Consider the following 23,349-nt stretch of genomic DNA (forward strand, 5'->3'; position numbering starts at 1 on the left):
ATGCTGAATTTTTCTCCATTAAATGGCAGTGCACAGCAAGCCCTGCTTTGTGCCGGCGTGGGACCAGCAGCTCTCTGCACATGCACGTCCTTTCTCGCTGTTCGTGTTCGGGGTAGGCTTGCTGTGCAGATACAGTGCACTGTGATTTACTGCCCATATGCAGCATTACAGCCTCGCTGCGCATGCACAGCATGTCATGATTTACTGTAGGCATTAATGGTTACCTCTCGGCACATTCGCAGCTCATCTGGTTTTATGCCCGTGCTCAGTGCTGTCCCTCTGGCGGTACACAGCCTGGCCCTATTTACACGCTAGGCTCTTTCACCTCTTTGCCCCACTTGCTGCTCACACATGCCTCTATCTCTCTCTGAGGAGCACAGTCTGCCCAACTGGCCACTTGCACACAAGGCGGTCTCCAATTTACCACACATGCAATGGATGGGTGCTCCGTGTGGTGTAGCGTGGCCTCCGTGCGCTCACGACATCCTGATCTATTGCATGCGTGTTAGTGACAAGTCCTGGTTTCTCATGAAGTGTCGTGCAGCCCCTGCGCAGGCGCAGTGCAGCACTGCTATCTGCATGTGTGCAAGCGCTGTCATTGTGTTCTGACATCTGAGCACCCCCTCCTTCCTTATTTATGGTACAGACTGCAGGCTCTGTGCTGCGTGGAATTCCCTTTACTTCCTACACATGCGGGCTGTCTGACCCTCCCCTGCCCATGGCCGTCTGTTCTGTCCCTTGTAACTGTGCCTCACAAGGGCTGAGATGCAGCCTTGCATCACCACCGTGGGCTGCCCTGGCTGATAGCCTGCTCTGCAAACTGTAGGCTGCGAAGGTGTTGCAGTCAGGTCTCTGGAAGGCAGCAAGACCTCTTGTCCTGTGAAGGTCATTTAACCAGAGCTCCAGGTGCCATCTGGATTGCAGCATCTCTGGTGAAGCCTTTCCAAAGGATACTGATGGGCTGCCAATGACTAACCCCCACCCTTGGCTTGAGAGAGCAAAAGGGGAAAAGTGTCCTGTCAGAGCACACAGAAATGCTTCAGAGGGCAGAATGGACCGTGCACATGCTCAGCAATGTTGACTGCTGTCACTTGAAGACTTTGCAGAATGTACCCATCAGGCTCACACCAGGGAAAGTGAGGAAGGTGTGACTCCCAGCTATGGCATACAACTGCCTGTGAAGGAAGCATGGGAGAGTCAGAGTCTCCTATCACTTGCTCTGGGAAGGTTTGTAGTCCTGGTTGTGACACTGGAGGACAACATGCGCAGAGAGCTGTCAGCTGGAGGGGAGCTGGTGGGTGGGTGAGGAGGGGAGGAGCTGTGTCTCCTGCAATTTGTTGCAGGGAATGTGGCTTCTGGTTTTACTACAGAAAGCAGCACATCGTACACCAGAGTAGACAAGAGACTAAGCACAGGGGTGTCCTCAGTGCAGTCCTCCAGAGGGCCCCACTTAGTTGAAGGTCTCTCCAAAATCCATCTTTGGGCTTTGTGGCTGTGGCCCTGCCGGCCTGCAGACTGCATGGTAATTCTGGCAGTTCTCACAGGCAGTTGCTGCTCCTGCTATCAGTGTTGTGATAATTGTCCCCGCGGGGCTGGTCCTGCTCAGGGCCATTAGCAGCAAGATCCTTTCATCAGAATATGTCTCATTCCTGTCTTGCCAACTACAGTAAATGTCTGTCTGTTACCGAGGCTAACTGCATGTAACGGCACCAGGTTGGGTCACTCTGTAGTGGGGGCTGATTTTCATACGCTTGCAGGATTCTTAGCATGTGGAATGTCCTCCCCCGGCTCTGCCATCCATTCAGCAGTGCAGCTGCTATGCCTGCGGTCTCTGCCGTGTGGAGAGTGGAGCAGGTGATCCCTCCCTCATGGCAGAAGCGATGCTGATTTCCATTTAGATGGAGGAATTTCAATCTCAGCTTGATGTCTCCTTGCAACTCAAGACCCAAATTTCCAATTTGCTTTATTGTGTGAAGCCAGATGCTCTCTGCTGGCTTGGGAACTGAGACACGTTTAAGGTGCTGTGCCCTAGCACAAGAGGACAGTCAGCGACTGTTTATCCATTTTTAGCTCCCCGGGCAGCTTGCACATGTGGCTGCATGGCTCCTGCCACACACTGACACCCGCTGCCCTGCCTAGGGCCCAAAGCACCTTCCCCACCTATCAGCCCCCTGATCTCACCCTTGCCCAGAGTCAGGGTGGAGTGTCACAGCCTCAGGGGTACGACTGCAGGCACTGCATTGAAGTCTTGGGGCAGGTGCTCAGCAGCAATGGAGGATGCCTTCAGGAAGACTTTTGGTGACCAGTGGCTCATTGTCCGGGTGGAGATTGGTGACAAATGGTGTCCCTCAGCAGTCAGTCCTGGGACTGATGCTCTTTAGTATCTTCTTCAATGACACTGACAAGCAGGATCGAGTGCACCCTCATCAGTTTGTGGATAACACCAAGATGTGTGGTGTGGTGACAGGCCCAAGGGGTGGGATAACAATCAGAGAGACCCAGAAAGGCTGAACAGTGGGCACAAGAGAACCTCGTGGAGTTCAACAAAGCCAAGTGCAAGGTCTGCACCTGAGTCAAGGTAACCCCCATCACCAATACAAACTGGGGAATGAAAGGATTGAGAGCAGCCCTGCCAAAAAGGCTGCTGGACATGAGCCAGCACTGTGCCCTCACAGCCCAGAAAGCCAACATATCCTGGGCTGCATCAAAAGAAATGTGGCCAGCAGAGTGAGGGGGGGATCTGTCCCTCTGCTCTGCGCTGTGAGATCTCACCTGGAGTGCTGCATCCAGATGGGGAGACCTCAGCACAGGAGAAACGTGGAGCTGTTGGAGCGCATCCAGAGGAGGGCCACAAAAACGATTCCAGGGATGGAACACCTCCATATGAGGACAGGCTGAGAGCTGGGACTACGCAGCCCAGACAGCAGAAAGCTCCAGGGAGTCCTGTGAGCAGCCTGTTGCTAAAGTGGCTAAAGGATAAAGGTAAGAAAAGGGTAAAGAAAAAGGCTACAGGTAAGAAGGGAGGAGACAGACTGTTTATCAGGGTCTGTTGTGACAGGATGAGTGGAAGTGGTTTCAAAGTAGGAGAGGGCAGATTGAGGTTGGATATAAGAAGTTTTTGACACTAAGGGCAGCGGGGCAGTGGCACAGGGTGCCCAGAGAGGCGGTGGTGCCCCGTCCCCGCAGACACTCAGCGCCAGGCTGTGGCCGCTGAGCGTCTGATGTGCTGTGGGAGCCCCTGTGCACTGCAGGGAGTTGGACCAGATGACGTTTAAAGGTCCCTTCCAACTCAAACGATCCTGTGATTCTACGGTTTTGTTAAAGGTGCTGCTCAGGAGCAAGGCGGTACCTTCCCCTCAGGGAAGGCAAAGTCCAAGGGAAGACGGCATGCAAGCTCAGAGCCCGCTGCAAGGGAGACCAAAGGGAATTCCAGAGAAACCGTCCAGTTCTGCACGAACAGGGAACGAAGGAAACGGTGCGCAAACCGCCTGCGGGAGCCGACAGGTAACCATGGGCTGAGGCGCGGCTGCCGCCTGCCGGCTGCGGGAGAGACGGGCAGGGCCGGGGCCAGGCGGTGAGGGGGCGAGGCTTCGCCGTGAGGGGCGGGGCCTCGGGATCCGGCGCGCGGGTCGGGCGGCGGCGCGGGGCGGCCATGTCGGGTGCGGCGCCGGGGAAGGCGGCGGTGTCGGCGGCGGTGTCGGCGTCCGCTCGGCCGCGGCGGAAGGTGCTGAGCGCGGAGGAGGCGGAGCTGTTCGAGCTGGCTCAGGCGGCGGGCAGCGGGCTGGACCCGGAGGTGTTCAAGTGAGCGGCGGCGCGGGGCCGGGGCGGGGCGCGAACGAGCCTCCCGGCCCCGCGCTGATTCCGCCCCGCCCGCAGGGTGCTGCTGGACCTGCTGCGCATGAACGTGGCGCCGCTCGCGGTCTTCCAGGTGCTGAAGTCCATGTGCGCGGGGCAGCGGCTGCCGGCGGGCCCCGAGAGCGCCCCCCCCGCCGCGCCGCCCGCCGACAGCCGAGGTAGGGGCCGAGCGGCGGGCCCTCCCCTCTCCGCGTCTCCCCCGGAGCTCCCCGAGGACGCGCCCGCCTTCTCCTCCGCCCTGCGGCCTCCGCGCTTCGCCCGCCCGTCGCCCCGCTGCCTTTCGGCGCCGCCCGCTTCCCGCCCCGCCCCGGGGCCGCCCCTGGGCGCTCCGGCTGCCGCTCCGCAGGGCCGGGGGTTCGGGGCCGCGCGGCGGGGGCTGCGGCTGCCGGCCCGGGGGGCGGCCCCCAGGGAGGCGGCCCCGAGGGGGGCGCGGGGCGCCCGCTCCGTGTGAGACGGCGGTGCTGCGGCTCCTCGGGCTGCGCCCGGACCCGCCGTGCCGGAGCCCTCGCTTCCTTTGTGCTTAAAGGCGTGGCACTGAGGGGCGCGGGCCCGGCCGGCGGGTCGCGAGGCCGAGAAGCGGCGTGAGCGCCGGCGGCGGGTGCGCTTCGCTGCTCGGCGCTGCGGGGCGGGCTCGGGTGCTCGGCTGCGCAGACGGAGGAGGCCGCGCTGGATGCTGTCCTCGCGTCCCCTTCTCCGTCGCTCTCGGTGTTTCTAAGCGAGGACTGCAGTGCGCGGCCTGCGCCCCGCGGATGGGCTCCTCCCTCCTGCTGGAGGAGATGCTCTCGGTTGCGGGCTGCTCGGTGAGAGGACGCTTACAGTAAAGAGCCTCGCGTGTAGCCTCACGTGACTTTAATATGCGCAGGGGTAAAAGAAAACGACTTGAGCAGGGTGAGGGAGGTTTGGCACTCGGATGTTCTTTTCGCGCCGGGCCGCTGCTGTGAGCTGCTTCAGGATAGCGCTAGGCCAGCTCGGGTCTGCAGGCTGAACGGTCCCTTTTTGTGAACAGCATTACTTCCTCGAGAGGAAAAGCCAAAAACCCTATGGACAAACTTGGTCTGCCCTTATCACTTGCCTCCCATCAGCCTGAGGGGCTGAAATGCATTGAAGAGATGGCAAACTTCCAGGAATTAGTGTCGGTCTTGGGGCCTTCAGTCAGTTCCCTCTCCATTGCTGCAGGAGCATCTCCTGTCGGCTCTGCCTGCATCTCTGTGTCTCTGCTACCGGCCTTCCAGGCTTGTGTTTTTTCCTTAAAACCAACACATTGGTACCCTTGAGTATGTTGTACTGAGCTGGTGAAGTGCAGGGGAAGCTCAGGGAAAGCTGGCACTGGCTTGGTGTCACTTGTGGGAAATACAGTGTTAAATTGGTCTTCTGTGTGTCTCACTGCTGCTTTATTTCACATTTCTGCATTATTTCATGAGGCTGGAACGTGCCTGCAGGGCTAGTTGATGCACTGTGCCACTGGATCACACACAGCTTACTAAGACAGGAGGATTGTGCTCTTCAAACCACTGTTTTAGTGTTTTGTCCTGTATCTGCAGAGAAAGCTTTTCTGAAAGTGGCACTGAACTGGTGCTCAGTGCTCCTGGCAGAGGGATGCTGTGGTCGCCTGTCTCACCACAAATGCTAGTGGATGTTTGTGCTGCTTTGCTGGAAGGCTTGGTCTTTCCAGCTGCATCTGGTTTTTAGGTGTTTTTTTTTTGTTTTTTTGTTTTTTAATTTTCTGAGAGCTTTTGGTGCATCAGGACTCAGAGCAGTAGCTAACCTTGAATGAGAACTCTGGTTTCTATCAGCCCAAGCAAGTTTGCCATCAGCCAGACTTGCTGATGATGAACAGCAGCTAATTCCTCTGTGACTAGAATCACCAGTGACAGGCTAGCCCTCAGAACATTCTTTGGGCAGAACTTGTCATGGCAGTGTCTTGTCACAAGCACCCTTACTTCTGTGACTATAAAATCTCCTTAACATCGAGAAAAGAGGATGTGTTTGTTTTTTTGTTTTTATTTTCCCCCCCTCAAGACCTCCTTCTGAGGATGTATTTCTGCAGCCTCTCAGGTGGGAGACATCTGTCCTTGCTTTGACTCAGCTGCAGAGGGGCTGCCTTAGTTCAGTGCTCAGCCTGACCTCAGATGGTCGTCAAATACATTTGCACTTCTGTACAACTTGTGTCAGACACCACGGGTGATGTCCACACTTGGGGCGATGTGCCTGTAGTGTCAGAGGAAGATGTTTAGTATTTCTGGTTGAAGGTCATGGAAACAGACTTCCAGAGAGGGGGTTGGTTTGTGAGAACTGGTGATGGTGTAACACAACCAGGCCACTGGTGCCAGTGTGTCTTTTAATGCATCTTAGATCAAAGGAGGATGTGAGTTATCTGCCTGTTGAGCAGGAGCTTTACTGGAGCCCTGAGGAAAACTGGTGTTGACATAAAGATCCCATTAAAATGAACAAATCTTCAGCAGACTAATTCTCTCTCCTTAAAGTGGGGAAGCAACTAGTTAGCTCAAACTGAAGAGGAGGAGGAATCGGGCTTCCTTGTTCCGTAAGCTTTCTGGTTCTGGGCACAGTCCACCGTCAGTGGCCCAGTTCAGGAGTTTGGGGTAAGTGCTAACAGGGTGACTGGGGGTATCCTCTGTGCCGGGTCTGTTCTGCAGGAGTGTTTGGTTTGCCTTGCCTCCTTTCCCTTTAGGAACTGCTGCGGGGAAAGGGAACCAAAGCTGTATCTGCTGCGTGCCCTGCCAGCTCCTGTTGGAAGATGCTCCTTCTGTTTAAGAAGAGGATGGTGTGGCTTCTGCACAGGACAAGGCACTGGGAAATGGGAGATGCCCACTGCTTAGCTGGGACTTGTCTGCTGACCAAGCCAGAGCTCCTTGTGCTGATACAGAATGCAGTGATTGTCCTCTATAAGCTTGCCAAGCTGCTTCGCACGGTGTTCTTCGGCGCTGCCTGTCTGCCCTTTCTCCTGTGCTTCCTCCTGTCAGAAGGCAGACACGTGGCTGCAGTAATCCGGGTCTTGCTACGCATCAGCTGAGGCTGCTCTGTTCAAGTTTTATCAGGGGCAGTGATGTACCGGCGTAGGCTTCTCAGCTCATCGTGATGAAGGGAGGTTTCTTAAAGCAGGTCAAGATTGTTTTGCTGATCATTGTGACTGGTGTAGTGGTGAAAAGATGCATCGCCCTTGTAGTAGTTATTTCAGCTTTCTTGCAGCTAAAGCTCTTAAGCAGCAGGGAATCTCATGCTTTGTATTGTGTTTTCCCATAGAATATAACCACTTTAAACTGTGATGTTCTGCTTGGAGTTGTTCACTGGTAACAATTCATAGCTGTCTCAAAATAACTGTGAGTTGGTGCATCTGTCTGGCGTGTTTAGCTAGGTACAGCCTCGTGCAAGCTGCATTCAGAGCTTTGTCACAGTAACTGATTTGGTGCTTATTTTAAAGGGGAAGGATGTGCTTTGGGCAATTTCTCTGTCGTGCAGGGGAGATGTGTGCATACCCATTAGGACAGTAGTGTTGGTTTTAATCTAGATGAGGTGTGTGTATAATTTACTATTTAGTTAAATATGGTTTTTCTTATATTGTTTCCATGATAGCTTTTCCCATCATGCCACCTTGTCCTCAAGCTGCCAGTGGTTTTCTATCTCTATTGACAGGCATTTGTCGATGCCCTGCTCTTTTATTTCTTTTCCCTAGACTCATTAATATTTTTTGATGGCCCTCTCAGTCTTTTCATCTATTTTTTCACATTTTCCTACTTTTCAGCCCAAATGTATTTTATAAAGTGGCTTTCCAAGGGCTTGCCCAACTCATTTTTAGTACCAAATGAGCTGTTAACATGAGATTTTTTTTTAATTTTAATTTTTTTTTTTTTTTTTTTTTTGTCTCAAGGCTTCTGGATCTTTTTCAAGCTGTGGTCAGTGTTTTAGAATGACCATTGTTGTTGCAAGGACCCCCAGTGATAGTTACCACTCCTGGATTCTGCTGGCTGGCTGAGCTGTCTTCTTTGGAGCCCTCTTATACCCACCTTCTGCTTACTCAGCCTTCTATTGTCCCAAAGTTCCTCTAGATGCTAGATTTGTAATGCAAGCTTCTTTGTTAAGGAGAGAAAGTTGTCATCAAGGTCAATGCTGTGTGCAACTTGAATATGGTGGAGGGAATCCCTTCAGAGATATTAAGGATTTGTCTTAATCTCGATGGTGCTGTCAGTGTGAATAAGTTGCAAAGAGGATTGGCCTTCTCTGGCTGGTGTAGGCATCTCTTCTGTTCATGCACAGGATGTCTGCAGTCTCTCCTGGAGCTGCAAGGCATTCTCTGAGCTGGATATTTGAGCCAACTCTTTGCTGTGCTGGGAGCTGTTTTGAACACTGTACGGGGATCACTTTCAGTGTGTCTTTTTGAGAGTTATTAAGCTTTCATGTATCTATGTATATATATTCTTTCTCTGTGAGGTAAGAATTGACAGTGAAATGGGATTTAGAGGAATACTCCGAATGCCAGACTTGTAATTTGTGGCTTTGGCAAAATAACGAGGTGGAGGTTCATTATGAACAGCAATTAATTCATTCACTTTCTCTCCCCTCGACCAACCTAAAAACACCCAGAAAGTCTTGCTGGTAGACTGAATAGAGCTCTGTGAAAGGTATGGAACGTCTTCTCCATCTCTTCTGTGATTTGCACACAAGAGAAGTGGAGGAAATGAGATTCACATGTGTGATAATGAAAGCCAGCAAAGCAACCTTCTTAGAGAAGCAGAAGGAAATGGTTTTGAACAGGCTACTGTTCAGTAGGAAATGCTGTGAAATCCTATTCTTTGAAAGTTATTGAACAGGATTTGGCACTTGGTGTGTTAATTTAAGCTTGCAGTTGTAGTGCTGCCTAATAATCCAGCTGAATACTGGCTTGAGATTGTAGGTTTTATTCAGGTCTTTTGTGGCCTATGTAGGTCACAGCCTTGTGTTTCCTCTCTGACTTCTCTTCAGATGTGTGTGTGTGCAAGAGAAGGCACATGTTTAAATAATGACCCACTGCTCCATTTAGCTTCATGCATGCTGTCATAGCAAACTCCTTTAACAGGTGCATTTGAAAACTTATTTTTCCTCTTCCTTGGTTTCAAGACTGTTCCAGTGGATTATTTGAAACATACTCTGCCAATCGTGCTTGTGTCTTTGCAGGGAGGCTGCTTTAACAGGGTGTCTTGGCTCTGGGGTAAGCCCTGCGTGCCACGTTTGTATGAGCTGTTAGGAATATTTCAGCAGCTTTGGAGACCTGGAGAGATTGAGAATGAAGAGCCGTAGCTATATACTGGGATTGGTTTGAAGAAAGAGGACTAGCTGTGTAAGTCTCATTGCTGTGCTCACCTCCGATGGGTGGGCAAAAGTTGAGTCCTGGTAATCCCTTTGTGATTGCAAGAAAGAGAGACTTGCACTCTTATAAACTGATTTTTCATCCATATTTAATTTTCTAGGAAGGCCAGCTTGCTTGCTGGGTCCCTGCTGCAAGACAATAACAGGACCAGAATTTTGGGGAGTTTAAAGCCCATGCACAGTTTGCTCTGACCTTTTTGAATGGGACAGAGCTAGCACTGAGCTAAATGGGGCACACACGTCTGCTCTCCTCATACTGTGTCAGGTTCTTGAGAAGGTGCAAATACAGCTGCTTTTTTGGGGGATCATATTTGCGCAGATATGGCCTCAAATGAGAGGCAAGTCAGACATGACATGCGTTCGTTATTTGGGCTACAGTTGTTGCAGGACAGCGAGGCACATCCAGGATAAGGGTATCTTGTGTCAGCGAGCTGACTATCAGTGGAATCCTTTCGCTAGTCTGTCGTACTTGAGTTGCAGAGCTTTTGGTAGTAAACTTCTGCGTTCTGCAGTCAGGAGCCCTGATATCACCATAGTGTTGTAACTGGCAGGTTCACCGGCCATGCCTGTCGTTGCGTGCTTTATGGGCTACTTTGGTTCGGTGCACAGCTCTAGAGATGATGCTTCCAAAAATACGGCTGGTTCTTATGCTGTTGAAGTAACTGTTTTGTTTTGTTGTGATTTGAAGGCTAAGAGGGTGGAAGTCAGTGTGTGTTTTGTCTGAGAATAGCTTTCTTTCACAAAGAGGTTCTTTCTCCCCAGGTTTTTTCAGCTAGGTCAGAAGATCAAGTGCCTGGCTTCTGGTAGCACTTAATGCTGCAATTGCTTGTACGTGGATGTAGTTAATTAGTCCACAGGTGCAGGCTGAGAACGTGCACTCTTTCTGCACGTTGGCATGTGAGGAAGGGGAGAGCCCTCACTTACATAGAGACGTGCTGGTCTGCTAACAGCATCGTGGTGGGCTCCAATCCTTTGTGCCAGTTTTTCTCATAAATACCATGAGGTCGTGTATTGCCTTTGTGCAGTTTGTTTATTTCCATTGATGGTACTCACATTACTCAAACTGCTGACGTGCTTACAAGCTTGAGCTATACAAAGAAAAAATGCAAGGCTGGTTGGCTGGCTTGGGCTGATAACTGCTGGTAGATCGTTAGTGTGACTTACAGAAAGAGACATTGTAGAACACCTGATTTGGCTGGGATAAGTGAATGTATTTCTTTTGCTACTCTAATCCATCAAATTTTACAGATAAGAAGGGGCCATACCCTTTGTTTGGAAGTTCTCATACCCTTTGTTTGGAAGTTAGTTGTCTTTCCTGTACTGTGAGGTGTTAGCCTGTGGTATTGATGTGAGTGTTGTTCTCAGTTACTCCAAACAGATGGGGCAGTTGGGTAAGTAAAGCAGGTACACCTCTGGTCTGTGCTCTTTGGTAGCACAGGATGTTCCAGGATGATCCAGGTAGCCACAGAGAGTCCTGTGTGTGCAGAAGCTAGTGGCATTCTGGAAGTTGCTCTGATACAATAACTTAAATGTTGCTCTCCATTTTCATTACATGCATGTAACTAAGCAGACTCAGAGGAAAACAGCTGACTGGATTCCTGTGTTGTTTCCTCCTTACTGTGTTCATGTTTAGTGATGCTTTTGGGAGCATACTGTCCTTAATAAAAGCTGTGTAGCTCTTGTAGCCCCTCTGCATTGTTTCTTTGGTCTTTTGTTTTTAATCTTTCCTAATGCAAGTATTACTTCTCATCTGAAGTAATTCTCCCTGATGTCAGCAAACATCAGTGTTCCACACTTACCCCCTTGTGCTATTGGTTTGCAGCACACCTTTGTCTGTCAGTCTTTCCCCTCTTGCTGAATCTGGCAGGGTGGGCTGTGTGGCCATTGCTTTCTTCAACTTTGACCTTTCTAGCCATTTGCTTCTCTCTTCTGTCACATTACACTGCAGACAGAGATAGTTACTTGTGCCTATGGAATTGCAACTCTTATGTTCTGAACACAGTAAAAAAAGTTGAGAGTAGCTCATCGTAGAGGCATCTGGGCTCCTGGAAATTGCAGACAGTGATAGGAAACCCAAACTTGTTCATCAAGTCACAAGTGATGTGAGCAGAAGGGTTTCTTGTCTCCGGATTTTGTGACTACAGGCTTCAGAAAGAGGTGGGCAGTGGCACATCAGTTCACTTATCCCAGACTTGAGGTGTTTGATGCTCTTCATGTCCTTGAATTGCTGTTTGCAGTGCTGGTCTTCCTATGCCAAATGAAAGCAAGTATTTAAAGAACAAAGTGGCGGGTTACTTTGTAGATTAAAACTTGAATTTCTAATGCTCCTACTGCAACTCATTTTGTTGTTGTGGCCCTGATTTCACAATTTTGCTTTCTATGTTGGATGCTGGATACATCTGCAACATCTAATACATCTAATCTAATTAGCCTTTTGCGTGATTACTTAAGGAATGCTTGCAGCTTAGATGCTGTAGCGTCAGGCCTATGCGTCACCCATAATGTATGCATTTGTTCTTTCAGGGAGAAATAAAAGCAGTTCTGCTGTCAGTGGGGCCCAGGTTCTCGTAGAAAGGAGCGGCCGGGAAGGATCTGCACAGAGGATGCCTCGGCAGCCAAGTGCAAGCCGGCTGCAGAAAGCAGGAGCTTCTGGAAAGAACAGTGGAGGCAACAGTAGCTAAGACCTTGGCAACGATGAATTTTGATGCTTGAAGATGTATATAAGCCATGCCTGTAAAATTGTTTATGTTGTATCTATTAAACTGGCAAACATTATTTGTAACTCATGGATTATGGCTGTTTTCTTTTTTTTATTCTTATTTCCAAAAAATTATGTTGTCAGTGCAGACTACTTGGTGTTCTGTGGAGGTTCCTGATATGAAGAAAGATGCTGGATGCTTAGAAGTACCTGAAGTGGGGCTGAAGTTGCTGCAGAGTCGTAGTAACTCATTTACAAACCAGTGCTTCTCACTGCCTCCTTCCTTAAGACTCAGTTTAATATATTCATTCTAGTTTTATGAGCTGAAAAAATCTGTTGCTGCATTAAGAGTGCTGTAGTGTCACAGTAGGTCATATATTGTTAAAGAGCTTTGCAATGATGGTAGCTTGCACTGGAAACCTGACTGTCTGATGGGGCTATTTTCTTGCTCTGCAGCTGATGGTTACCTTGTCACTTCACTGTATGCTCAGGTGGGTTTTAGCATCTTACCGTGAAAACCACTTTGACCCCTCGTGTGAGCATGATGGTACAGCAGTCCTAATTATGCTAATGTGATTACTCATTTATTGTTACAGAACTCATTGCCTAATGAGCCAGGTTAAAGAAGGGCTACGCCAGATAAAGGAAGAGAAAAGCTTCATCACTTAGTGTAAGGTACATGCATGCAGTTAAAACAGCTAAGTGGACTTGTTAGTGTTCAGTGTTGTCGTTCATCACTTCACAGCATATCCAGACAGTGCCCTGCTGTGGCCTTGGTAACTCAGCAGCTGTTAATGAAATCCATTTCCCTATTCAGGATAGAGTGCCTCTGTTATTGGTGAGGGATAGGTAATGTTTCCGAGAGTCATGGAGGTTTCACAGACATTTTGGTCTGTCAGCCCTGCATAATTAAGGAATTTTGCTAGTGTTGGTATGAGTGTGAAATACTCTGTTGAAGAGCTGTGGGAATGAAAAGTCTGTCTATGGACATTGGGACTTTTCAGGGGGAGTTAGAAATGGGAGCAAAGTAGTCAATAGCTGGCAGTAGTATACTTTGAAGGGCATCCAAGTGAGATAGCTTATGACCTTTTTCATCTTTATAAGGTCTGGGATGTCCTGCTCTGATCTATGTGCAAGGAGGTGCACCTATTTCCACCCCTATGCCCCCAAGAAAAGCTGAAAAATCACGCTGCCTAAGAAAGGCAAATGTAATGGTTGTCCTAGTTGAATTTGCTGGTGGAAGAAGAGCAACTGTACAGCTGTTTTTTCCTTTGAAAGAACCCTGACTGATGCTTTTTGTCCCTAGAAGGTTGAGCAGACTGGAGATGTGACTCAAAAGAGTGCCTTCCAGCTCAAACAATTCTATGATCCTGAGAATAAATAGTACCTAACAACAGAGTTGGTTCTTGCTTTCATGTTCACTACCTCCTCTCTCTAGCTGGTTTAGTGTCTCCATTTGTTCTGTTTACCCCTCTGCATCTCAAGATAAGTCCTATGTTGTACCTACCTACTGCTTTCAAGCTTTTGCAGTGTCTTCCACAGTCTGTGGATCGATGCTCATCTTTTCCTGATTGCCTGTTTTCCTGAGAAGATTGTCCTGCTCTCTTTTCCCTATTACCTTGCTGAATAATATCCTGTCCCTTCCAAATGTTTGCAGCAAGTGAGGCACCATCAGTCCCTGCTGTGGGGGAGGGATGGCTTGCCCTGTTGTCTAGAGGACAGTTCTGCTTGGTGGGGGCACAGGTCTGGGATGTTGTGGTGAGATTGTTAAAGGTTGTTTGACTCTTTTAAGTATTATTCCCTGTTATTTTTCCATACAAGTTCTGATGATGGTAGGAAGGTCAACCTGGAACCTATTGCACCTGAATATGGAGGTCTTGGATTGCTAGTCCAGGGCATGGGAGTGGTAGACAAGGCTGAGAAGCTAAGAAGTAGATGAAACATTTTTCATTTATTGTTCCACTGTGACAATCCTACTTAGCCTAACCTCTGAACGTTTATTGATTGTACAGCAGCACAGCAAGGCCTAATTGGTCCTGGAGAGCATCAGTGACAAATTTCTGACCCATGTGGTACAGAAGAGCCCATGAGATTCTCTGCTGGACTTCCAACTGGTTGGCAGGGAAGAGCTCACTGGGAATAGGGAACTTAAAAGTGGCTTTGGCTGCAGTGGTCATAAGGTGGTGGAGTTCAAAGAGTCAGCAGGGCACAAAGCAAGATTGCAGTGTTAGGCTTTAGGAGAGCAAGCCTTGCAAATGGATCTCTGAAGAAACCCAAGAGCCTCATGGAATAAGATCAAGGAGGAAAGAGGGACTCAAGAGGTTGATATTCAAGGTCGCTTCCAAGCTTGAGTGATCCTTTCCAATGACCTAGAGCTGCATCCCTGACCCTTGCCTTACAGCTCTTCCTCTCCCTCAAGCTGCATCTTGAGCCACGGTCCCATGTCCAACCTTTATTGCGACTGCATCCAATTTTTCTCCTAACTTCTCTTTCTCAGAGCCTAACTCTGGCTCTGCAGAGCCAGAACTTTAACTTCTCTTAAAGTTCTGGCTCTGCAGAACTTTAAGGGTATACAGGAGAGTGTCTGTTTTAAAGGTATTTGGTCATGGACATTTTTTAAATGTGAAAGGGAAGCACTGATGAGAGCCAAGTCTGGTCAGTCACACTGATTTATGAGAGCAGGCAAGGATGTAGGAATGCTTATTCCTGCCAGGTAATCTGATGGAGGATTTTTGAGGTGGGAAAAAATCACAAGAAGCAGAGCTCCCAGTCAAACTGATTGGTGAGCTGACAAGCTACAGGTATTGCTTCCAGGGAGGATAAACACTGCAACAGATGAGACTGTGAACCAAGGGGGCACAGACTGTAAGATAAAGAAGCTGTAGAGCTCTGCAAAGCCATGGAGGTGTGCAGGGGAAAGGTGGAGAAGAAGGAACAGAGGAGATTGGTAGAAAAGGATCAGTCTGAAGTAATAATAATAATAATGTATTTAGTTAGTATGCTTAATCCTGAAGCTGGTGTGTGGGGTGTGCTAGGAGGGCCAAGACAACATGAGTGATGAAAAGTGTCTAGGACTAGTGCAAGGACTAGCAAGGAGAGGGCAAGGAAGGCTGGGGATGGTAGAGACAGGAGCTAAGGCTGGTCTTTCTTGCCTGTTTCTCTCCCAGAACTGTGGCACTGAGGGAAGAAGGAGGACCAGGACTGTCCTTGTTGCAGAAATAAGGGGTGTTTTGGAGAAGCACAATCCTGAGGCTGCAAGGAGGCATGTTAATGGATGTCTGTGGTATAGGCTATGCAGATTTCCCCCCCCTCTCTTCCCCCCAGTGGGAGCATTCCTTAGAACTGTGTGTGTGTATGGGAAGGTAAGAATCCCCTTGGAAGCATTCCCCTTAAGGGAGTTGCAGGTAGGTTCCCCTGCACAGAACATTGTTTGGTGACATGATTAAAGGCTCTTCTCCAAGACTGAAGAGAAGTGGAGGAACAAGGATAAGCAAGTGGACACCAGGAATCATCACAGTGCCAGCAAACTGCCTAGTTGGATGCACTCGTGCCTGCCCCAAGGGCACCTGTCATGATGGTCAATGGAAGTGGCTCTTCAGATCATCTCTTGGACTGAGGAGGATCACTGCTGAGGGGTGGTGGTGTCCATTGTTCAACATCTTCATCAACGACCTTGATGAGGGGATAGTGGCCATCCTCAGCAAGTTTGCTGATGATACAAAGTTGGGAGGATTGGCTGACACGCCTGAAGGCTGTGCTGCCATTCAGTGAGACCTGGACAGGCTGGAGAGATGGGCAGAAAAAAAACGGATGAGGTTTAACAAAAGCAAGTGTAGAGTCTTGCATCTGGGGAGGAATAATTGCATGCACAAGTACAGGTTGGGGGATGAGCTGCTGCAGAGGAGCTCTGCAGAGAGGGACCTGGATGTCCTGGTAGACGACAGGTCGGCCATGAGCCAGCAGTGTGCTCTTGTGGCCAAAAGGCCAATGGCATCCTGGGGTGCATTAAAAAGAGCGTGTCCAGCAGGTCGAAGGAGGTGATCCTCCCCCTCTACTCTGCCCTGGTAAGACCTCATCTGGAGCACTGCGTCCAGTTCTGGGCTCCCCAGTAAAAAAAGACAGGGATCTCTTGGAAAGAGTCCAGCGGAGGGCCACAAAGATGGTGAAGGGCTTCTCCTATGAGGAAAGGCTGAGTGAACTGGGTCTGTTCAGCCTTGAGAAGAGAATGAGAGGGGACCTGATCCAGGTCTATAAATATCTAAGGTGTGGGGGGCAGAATGGCGAGGCCAGACTGTTTTCAGCGGTGAGTGGAGACAGGACGAGGGGAAACGGCTGGAAACTGCAGCATAGGAAGTTCCGCACAAATGTGCGCAAGAACTTCTTTACAGTGAGGTGACGGAGCACTGGAACAGGCTGCAGGGAGGTGGGGGAGTCTCCTTCTCTGGAGATGTTCAAGACCTGCCTGGATGCCGACCTGTGCGACCTGCTGTAGGGAACCTGCTTTGGCAGGGGGGTTGGACTCGGTGATCTCTGGAGGTCCCTTCCAACCCCTACAGTTCTGTGACTCTGTGATATGCACTTGGTGGTGAACATTGAGCATGGGGGATAGGGGCTTGTGGGCTGAGTATTGAACATACCCTAAGTCAATACCATACCCAGTCCCAGTCTGGGTGCTAGGAGGATCAGAGGGGCCTGTTCTGGGGACAAGGCAGTCTTGGGGCCAGTTGTGAGACCTGCTGCATGTGCACATGTGTGCTTGTGATGAAGCAGGTGGTGGAGTCAGGTGGCCTAGAAAGCAGTTAACAGATAGGAAACACATGAATATAAATAAATGACAACAGGACTGAGTAGTGCCTAGATATAAGGCGTTGGCAACACGTTTAGGAGGTAGCAGAGTGGCGCAGCGGAAGCGTGCTGGGCCCATAACCCAGAGGTCGATGGATCGAAACCATCCTCTGCTATAACGTTTTTTTTTCCCCCCCCCCGCAGTTTTAGTTCAAAGAACTGCTTCACCGTGTTCTTCTTCCCTGCACGCCCTTGATTGCATGGTGGCGGTGTAGGGCCGTGCGGACCGCGTCCGCCGGCTAAGCAGCGACGGAAAAACGAGGGGCGGGGGAAAAAAAAAAAAAACCTCTACCTGTGGCCCGTACGGGGATCGAACCCGCGACCTTGGCGTTATTAGCACCACGCTCTAACCAACTGAGCTAACCGGCCCTGATGGGCGCGTATCCTTCGTAACCATCCTTATAGGAACAAAAGCTGCATCCCAGCACAGGGCAGCTTACCTCCTGTGTGCTTCCGCTGCACCGCTCTGCTGTTCTAATGGGAGCCGCTCCGTGCTTACGCTCTCACCCATGGCCCTGCCTCACAGCCCTGCCCAGCCCGGCAGATGTCCTCATGAGATGGGAGATGCTGCAGCAAAGTACTCCTATGCTGTGTATTATATGACTTTCCCATCTGCTGCATGTGAGAGCTTTGAACTCCTGGGGACTAGAACAAAGGTTATCTGCCATACTGCCAAAAGCTGATCAGCAGAAACCCCCATCTGAGATGTTTTCCTGTGTTTTTGGCCATCCTGGTGTTAGCTGCCATTCCGCTATTGAATTCATTTGCCTTTGTGTGGGAGCTCAGGAAAATAGATAGTTGTGCAGAAAGTTAAAGAATGGAGACATGCATTTTTACACAAGTTTCTCAAAAATTCAGGGGCTTTTGTCCTTATGCTGGGCTTCATTTCAATTTCAAATGGATGCGGGGAAGTGGAGGGGACTTCTTACAAGTTGGTGCTACATCTGTGATAGAATCATAGAATTGCAAGGTTGGAAACGACCTGCAAGAGTATCTAGTCCAACTGTCCTCCCACTACCATCGCTACCACAAGCACTAACCCGTATCTTGCAGCTCTTCATCCAGATGCCCCTTGAACACTGCCATGGATGGCGACTCCACCATCTCCCTGGGCAGCCATTCCAGTGCCTGACCACTGAGAGAAATAGTTCTTCCTTATGTCCAACCAAAACATCCTCTGATACAACTTGCGGCCATTTCCTCAGGTCCTGTTTGTTGCCTGGGAGAAGAGGCCAAACCCCTCCTCATCATGACCTCCCTTCAGGAAGTTGTAGAGTGCAACAAGGTCTCCTCTTCTCCAGACCGAACAATCCCAGCCACTCCTCATAACACTTGTGTTCCAGACCCCTCACCAGTTTGTTGCCCTTCTCTGGACACGCTCCAGGGCCTCAATGTCTTTTTTGTAGTGAGGGGCCCAAAACTGAATACACCATTCGAGGTGCAGCCTCAACAGAGCTGAGTACAGGGGATGATCACCTCCCTGCTCCTGCTGGCTGCATCGTTTCTAATGCAGGCCAGGATGCCGTTGGCCTTCTTGGCCACGTGGGCACACTGTGGGCTCATGTTCAGCTGAGCATCAACCAACACCCCCAGGTACTTCTCTTCTTCATGCTCATCCAGCCACTGAGCCCCAAGCCTATAATGCTGCATGGGGTTGTTGTGCCCAAAGTGCAGGACCCAGCACTTGGCCTTGTTGAACCTCATCCCATTCACCTCAGCCCAGAGATGCAGCTTATCCAGATCCCTCTGAAGGGTCTCCCCACCCTCAGGCAGATTTGACACCACCTCCCAACTTGGTGTCTTATGCAAGCTTACTGAGGGTGATTAACAGATGTTCTGGCTAATCAATCTCCTCTTCTTGCCTCTCAAAGGTAATGGCTGTTCAGCACAGAGAAAAATGTGTAGAATCATGTAATGGTTTAGTCTCTGAGGGGCCTTTAAAGATAATCTAGTTCCAACCCTGGACAGGATCACCTCCCACTAGGTAAAGTCGCCTAAAGCTCAATCCAACCAGGCCTTGAATGCTTCTAGGGATGGGGTACCCACAGCTTCTCCAGCCAGACTGTTCAAGCACCTCACCACTCACTGCAGCAAAGAATTTCTTCCTAGTATCTACTATTAATCTACCCTCTTTCAGCTTAAAAATGTGTTACCTCTTGTCCTATCGCTACATGCTGTTATAAAAAGACTCTCCATTTTTCTTATAGCCCTCTTTATGTATTAAAAGGCCACAATGAAGTCCTCTCAGAGCCTTCTACATGATGAACATGCTCAACACCCTTAGTCTTTCCTTGCAGGAGAGATGCTCCAGACATCTGATCATACTTCATGCCCTCTACCGAACCTACACAAATAAGCCTATGTCTTTCCCATGACTGTGCTGAGGGCTCCAGGCATGGTTGCAGTACTGCAAGGAGGGATTTCTTGAAAACAGAGTAGATGGTGACAATCATTTCCCTTGCCTTGCTGGCCATGCTTGTTTTCATGATGCTCAGGGTAGAATTGGCCTTCTGGGCTGCAGGTGTTTACTGCTGACTCATGTACAAGTTTTCATCCACAAGAACCCACAGGTCCTTCTCTCTGTTCTCAGCGTGTTCATTCCTCAGTCTGTGCTGATGTGTGCACCTCACACTTGGCTCTGTTAAGCTCTGTGAGACTTTATGCGAGTCCACTTCTCCAGAGTGCACAACCCCTTTGGATGCATCCCTTTCTTTTGTTATATCAGCTACACCACTCAGCTTGGAGCTGTATGCAAACATGCATGAGAGTGCACCTGTTCCCCCTGTCTGCTTCATTATTAATGATATTAAGTATTACCAGTCTCAATATGGACTCTAGACCTGGATGTGGGCTGTTGACCACAGCTCTCTGGACACAAGTGTCCAGCCAATTTCTTATCCACCAAACAATCCACTCTTCAAATTCTACTCTCTCCAATTTAGTGGAAAGTGTTCTGTGAAACACTTCCTGATGCATGTTTACCTATGCATGCACCTCAAAAGAGGATTTCTGTTCTCCTAAGCTTGCTTGCTTTGTTCAGTCTCAAGCATTTCCTAGTACTTGCTCTGGTCCTTGATTCTCACACTGTTGAGGCCAGACAACATGGAGGCAGGGATGCACAAAACAGGTATAAATTACTGTTTCCAGATCAACTGTCCACTGACAGTAATCCTTCATCTCTCTGGTAGTGTCAGGCAGAGCTGTAGAACTCCTGTGAGATATGGTCCTCTACAAGTCCTTGGGAAGCCAGAGTTCTTGTCTCAAGTGCAGAATCTAAGCTCTGCCCACTATATATTTCACCCACCACTTTGCCAGGGTGCTCTCCCAATATTTTGTCACACAGGCAAGTTGTATGCTGACATCCTCTCATCTATGCCGTGTCATAGAATCATAGAATGATCTGGATTGAAAAGGACCTCAAAGATCATCTAGTTTAAATCCCTCTGCCATTGGCAGTCACCAGCCAGCAGACCAGGCTGCCCAGAGCCCGAGCTTATGGGAAGCTCACATCTTTTTACATTGGAACCAAAATAGGACAAAGTACGACTTTTATAGAAACGCTAGATCTATCTTCAAGCCACCAAATCAAGCTCCTCTCAACTTCAGTTCAACCAAATGAACTGAAATGCTGATAATCAAATTGAGTAGATTGTCACTGACTGTGATGAAGATAGAGGTGCTGACTTACCTATAGATACCTACAGTCAGGTGTCATAATCTTGAACTGAATTCCATCCAACTACCTATTCAGCTGAATTTATCTGGTTCATGTTTACTGTCCAGTGGAAGGAATGTTTTCTCTGGAATAAGTCACATTGCTATGCAAGTCATCTGTTGGCATCTTCTTCCTGAAACTGCACAATTTTGTTTTCTGACTTAGCAGGAATTTTGCTACATGTTAGGTTTATGAATGTTGCAGTCAAGCATTCTTATGACAGTGATTTATTTTGTACTAGCTTGAAGGCAAACCAGTGTGTAGAAGAAGAACAAAGGCTTTAGCATATCACAATTAATACACAGACTTTGTGGCTCATTTCTGTAGTTTCTGCAATATTTTCATGGATGGTTTCATGAAACATATTTATTCAGTACATAGATGATGTACATTTCTCAGTATTTTCCAGTAAGAGGTAAAAATGTCCAAACTTTGAGAAGTGTCCAGACTTTGAGGAAAGCATTAATTCTCCTGTTTTAACCTTTAAAGCATGAGCAACTTTTTGAAAATAACTGAAACCCTCTGGGCAGAGGCATCTTGCTGAACTGTCTCCTTCCAAATGCCTTCCTTAGAGCATGCTTTACTTCTTTGTTTCGTAAGCTGTAGATGATTGGGTTCAGCATAGGAGTTACTACTGTATAAGAAAGAGCCACTAGTTTCCTGCTCTTTGCCAGGAATCTGGACCTTGGCTTTAAATGTATCAAGCCAGTTGTGCAGTAGAACAGCATCACCACCACCAGGTGAGCAAAGCAGGTGAAGAAAGCTTTCTGTCTTCCTTCAGAAGATGGCATTTGGAGGATGGAATGGATTATTTGGATGTAAGAGGCTGTTATCAAGATAAATGGGATAAGCACAATTGTAACAGTAGCGACGAACACAAGAAGCTCAAATAAGTGTGTGTCTGAACAGACCAAATCTAGAACAGGAGCAATATCACAAAAGAAGTGCTCAATCTCCCTAGAACCACAAAAGGAATAGCTAAACAGCCAGCCAGTGAGTCCTGCGGAAATTGGCATGCCAGCAAACCAGCATGCCATGACCATATGAAAACATACTCGCCTGTTCATTCTGGTGGTGTAGTGCAAGGGATGGCAAATAGCCACGTATCTGTCATACGCCATGGCACTCAAGAGGAAGCACTCGGAAGTGACAAAGAATATGGCAAAGTAAAGTTGCAGGGCACAGGCAGAAAAGGAGATGATCTTTCTCTCCAACAACAGATCCGTAAGCATCTTGGGCACTATGTTTAATGTAAAGCAAATTTCAATCAAGGCCAGGTTTTTGAGAAAATAGTACATCGGGGTGTGTAAGGCAGGGTCAGCAGTTGCGACTAAAATTATGAGCAAGTTCCCTGTCATTGTGATTAGGAACATGAGGAGGATTCCCTCAAAGAGAAGAACCTGAAGAGAGGCGAGGTAGGAGAACCCCTGCAAGGTGAAGTACGTCTGGTTTTTCAGCCCTTGTTCTTCATCAGCTTCCATGTGAAACAGGAACCCAGCCTGTATCAGTCAGTGAGAAAGATATGAGGAAAACTCTTTTTGGGGATGAATACAAAGCAGTGAGCTTCTCTGAAATCAATTCCAGTATTAAGTGGGAGAAACAACTATAAATGGGCAAATAACATTTTGAGAGGTACACTAGAAAAGCAACTTGTCATGAAAACAAGGTTACAAGAAAAACAGTGAGCTGAAGTGCAGAAAAGCTAGGATTTTCCTTAATGTTTGCCTACTTTCCTTTTAAATTAAGATAAAATATTGCCTCACCCACTTTACATTTTAGTTCTACTAGTATTTTCTCAAATGTAATTTTGTTAGCAATTAGTGTATTTTATTTTCAGTGTGTGAAATAAGAGTTTATTTCTTACTGACCTGCAATCTAATTAAATTCCCTGCTTTAAATTTTTCGGTTTTTGAAAAACTATTTTTCCCTGTTCTCACACATAAGCATGTATATATGCATACATAGATTTCAAATAAACAAGGGCAAATAAAATTGTTGAGTGCACCGACAAAGTTTCGATAGCTTGAAGAATGGATAGAATGCTTATGTTATTATTTGCCATCATCATTGCTAACACACAAAACAATGACCTGCTTATTTACTTATTTATTTTAACCCTAGCATCACTCTTTATTCAACTCCACTGGACATTTTTTAATAAATTCAGTATTGTAAGAAATGTTCCTCTTTGAGATCATCAGCAACCTACCAGCCTGTATCTAGCTATCTGAAAATATATGGCCACATTAGAGATAGAAATCTGAAGCACCTTCTCATTTGCACCAGCTGGAAAAGTGAGTCAGAAACCTATATTGTATTTCTCACCGAATCTAATAATTTTCATTGGAATCACTATCTGGGAATGTCTATTAATCTCTATTCATTAGCACAGAAAGGTACAGCTCTCTGAATTGCTGACACACACACAGCTCTCTGAATTGCAGAAAGCAATATTAGCTGAGGAAGATTATACCTGACAAGTTGCAACATCAGCTTTGATCATCAGTGCTGACTGACCTTCACAGTCAAATGAAATCTGCTTTCTTATACGACACAATCCCTTTCAGGATACTACCATCTTGAGTGGTAATTTCTCTGATCATCTTAGTGGCCCTTAGTGGCCCTATTCTGAACTCTTTTCCATTTAATATAGAATTTTATGTATGGAGGGACTCCAGAATGCGATACCTTTCTCCATGGGTGCTCTTACCAGTGAAAAGCAGAAGAAAATGAGGGGCTTCCCTCGAACAGCTGTTTGGGTCTTGCTAGAACCGCTGCTGAAAAGGTTATTCTCTGCAGGGACACCCTGTAGGCTCATGCTCAGCTTGTCATACACTGGGACTTCCACATTCCTTTCTGAAGAGCTATTCCCCAG

General features: G+C 48.2%; 3 protein-coding genes and 2 non-coding genes across 5 annotated transcripts in view; 2 read left to right on the forward strand and 3 right to left on the reverse strand.

Annotated features, from left to right (window-relative positions):
• The window catches only part of LOC128075639 (mucosa-associated lymphoid tissue lymphoma translocation protein 1-like), a 102,639-nt gene extending 98,292 nt beyond the window's left edge, over nt 1-4,347 (reverse strand). Inside the window, exon 1 of the mRNA XM_052672607.1 lies at nt 4,344-4,347. The gene's annotated coding sequence lies outside the window, so the exon portion shown is untranslated. The remainder of the gene's footprint in view (nt 1-4,343) is intronic.
• LOC128075643 (mitotic-spindle organizing protein 2B-like) lies at nt 3,635-11,998 on the forward strand. The gene is made up of 3 exons (XM_052672616.1): nt 3,635-3,801; nt 3,877-4,013; nt 11,740-11,998. The coding sequence occupies exons 1-3, from the start codon at nt 3,653-3,655 to the stop codon at nt 11,895-11,897; spliced, it is 444 nt and encodes a 147-aa protein (XP_052528576.1). The 5' UTR covers nt 3,635-3,652; the 3' UTR covers nt 11,898-11,998.
• A 4,805-nt stretch (nt 11,999-16,803) lies between these two features.
• On the forward strand, nt 16,804-16,875 carry TRNAM-CAU (transfer RNA methionine (anticodon CAU)). The gene has a single exon. It is a non-coding gene; the product is annotated as a tRNA-Met (tRNA).
• A 179-nt stretch (nt 16,876-17,054) lies between these two features.
• TRNAI-AAU (transfer RNA isoleucine (anticodon AAU)) lies at nt 17,055-17,128 on the reverse strand. The gene has a single exon. It is a non-coding gene; the product is annotated as a tRNA-Ile (tRNA).
• A 3,669-nt stretch (nt 17,129-20,797) lies between these two features.
• Nucleotides 20,798-22,245, reverse strand: LOC128075238 (olfactory receptor 10A2-like). Its single transcript, XM_052671780.1, has one exon. The coding sequence runs from the start codon at nt 21,953-21,955 to the stop codon at nt 20,951-20,953; it is 1,005 nt and encodes a 334-aa protein (XP_052527740.1). The 5' UTR covers nt 21,956-22,245; the 3' UTR covers nt 20,798-20,950.
• Between the last annotated feature and the right edge of the window lie 1,104 nt (nt 22,246-23,349).

The sequence above is a fragment of the Tympanuchus pallidicinctus genome, unplaced genomic scaffold (assembly GCF_026119805.1).
Source record: "Tympanuchus pallidicinctus isolate F22 unplaced genomic scaffold, pur_lepc_1.0 scaffold12, whole genome shotgun sequence".
NCBI classification, from domain to species: domain Eukaryota; kingdom Metazoa; phylum Chordata; class Aves; order Galliformes; family Phasianidae; genus Tympanuchus; species Tympanuchus pallidicinctus.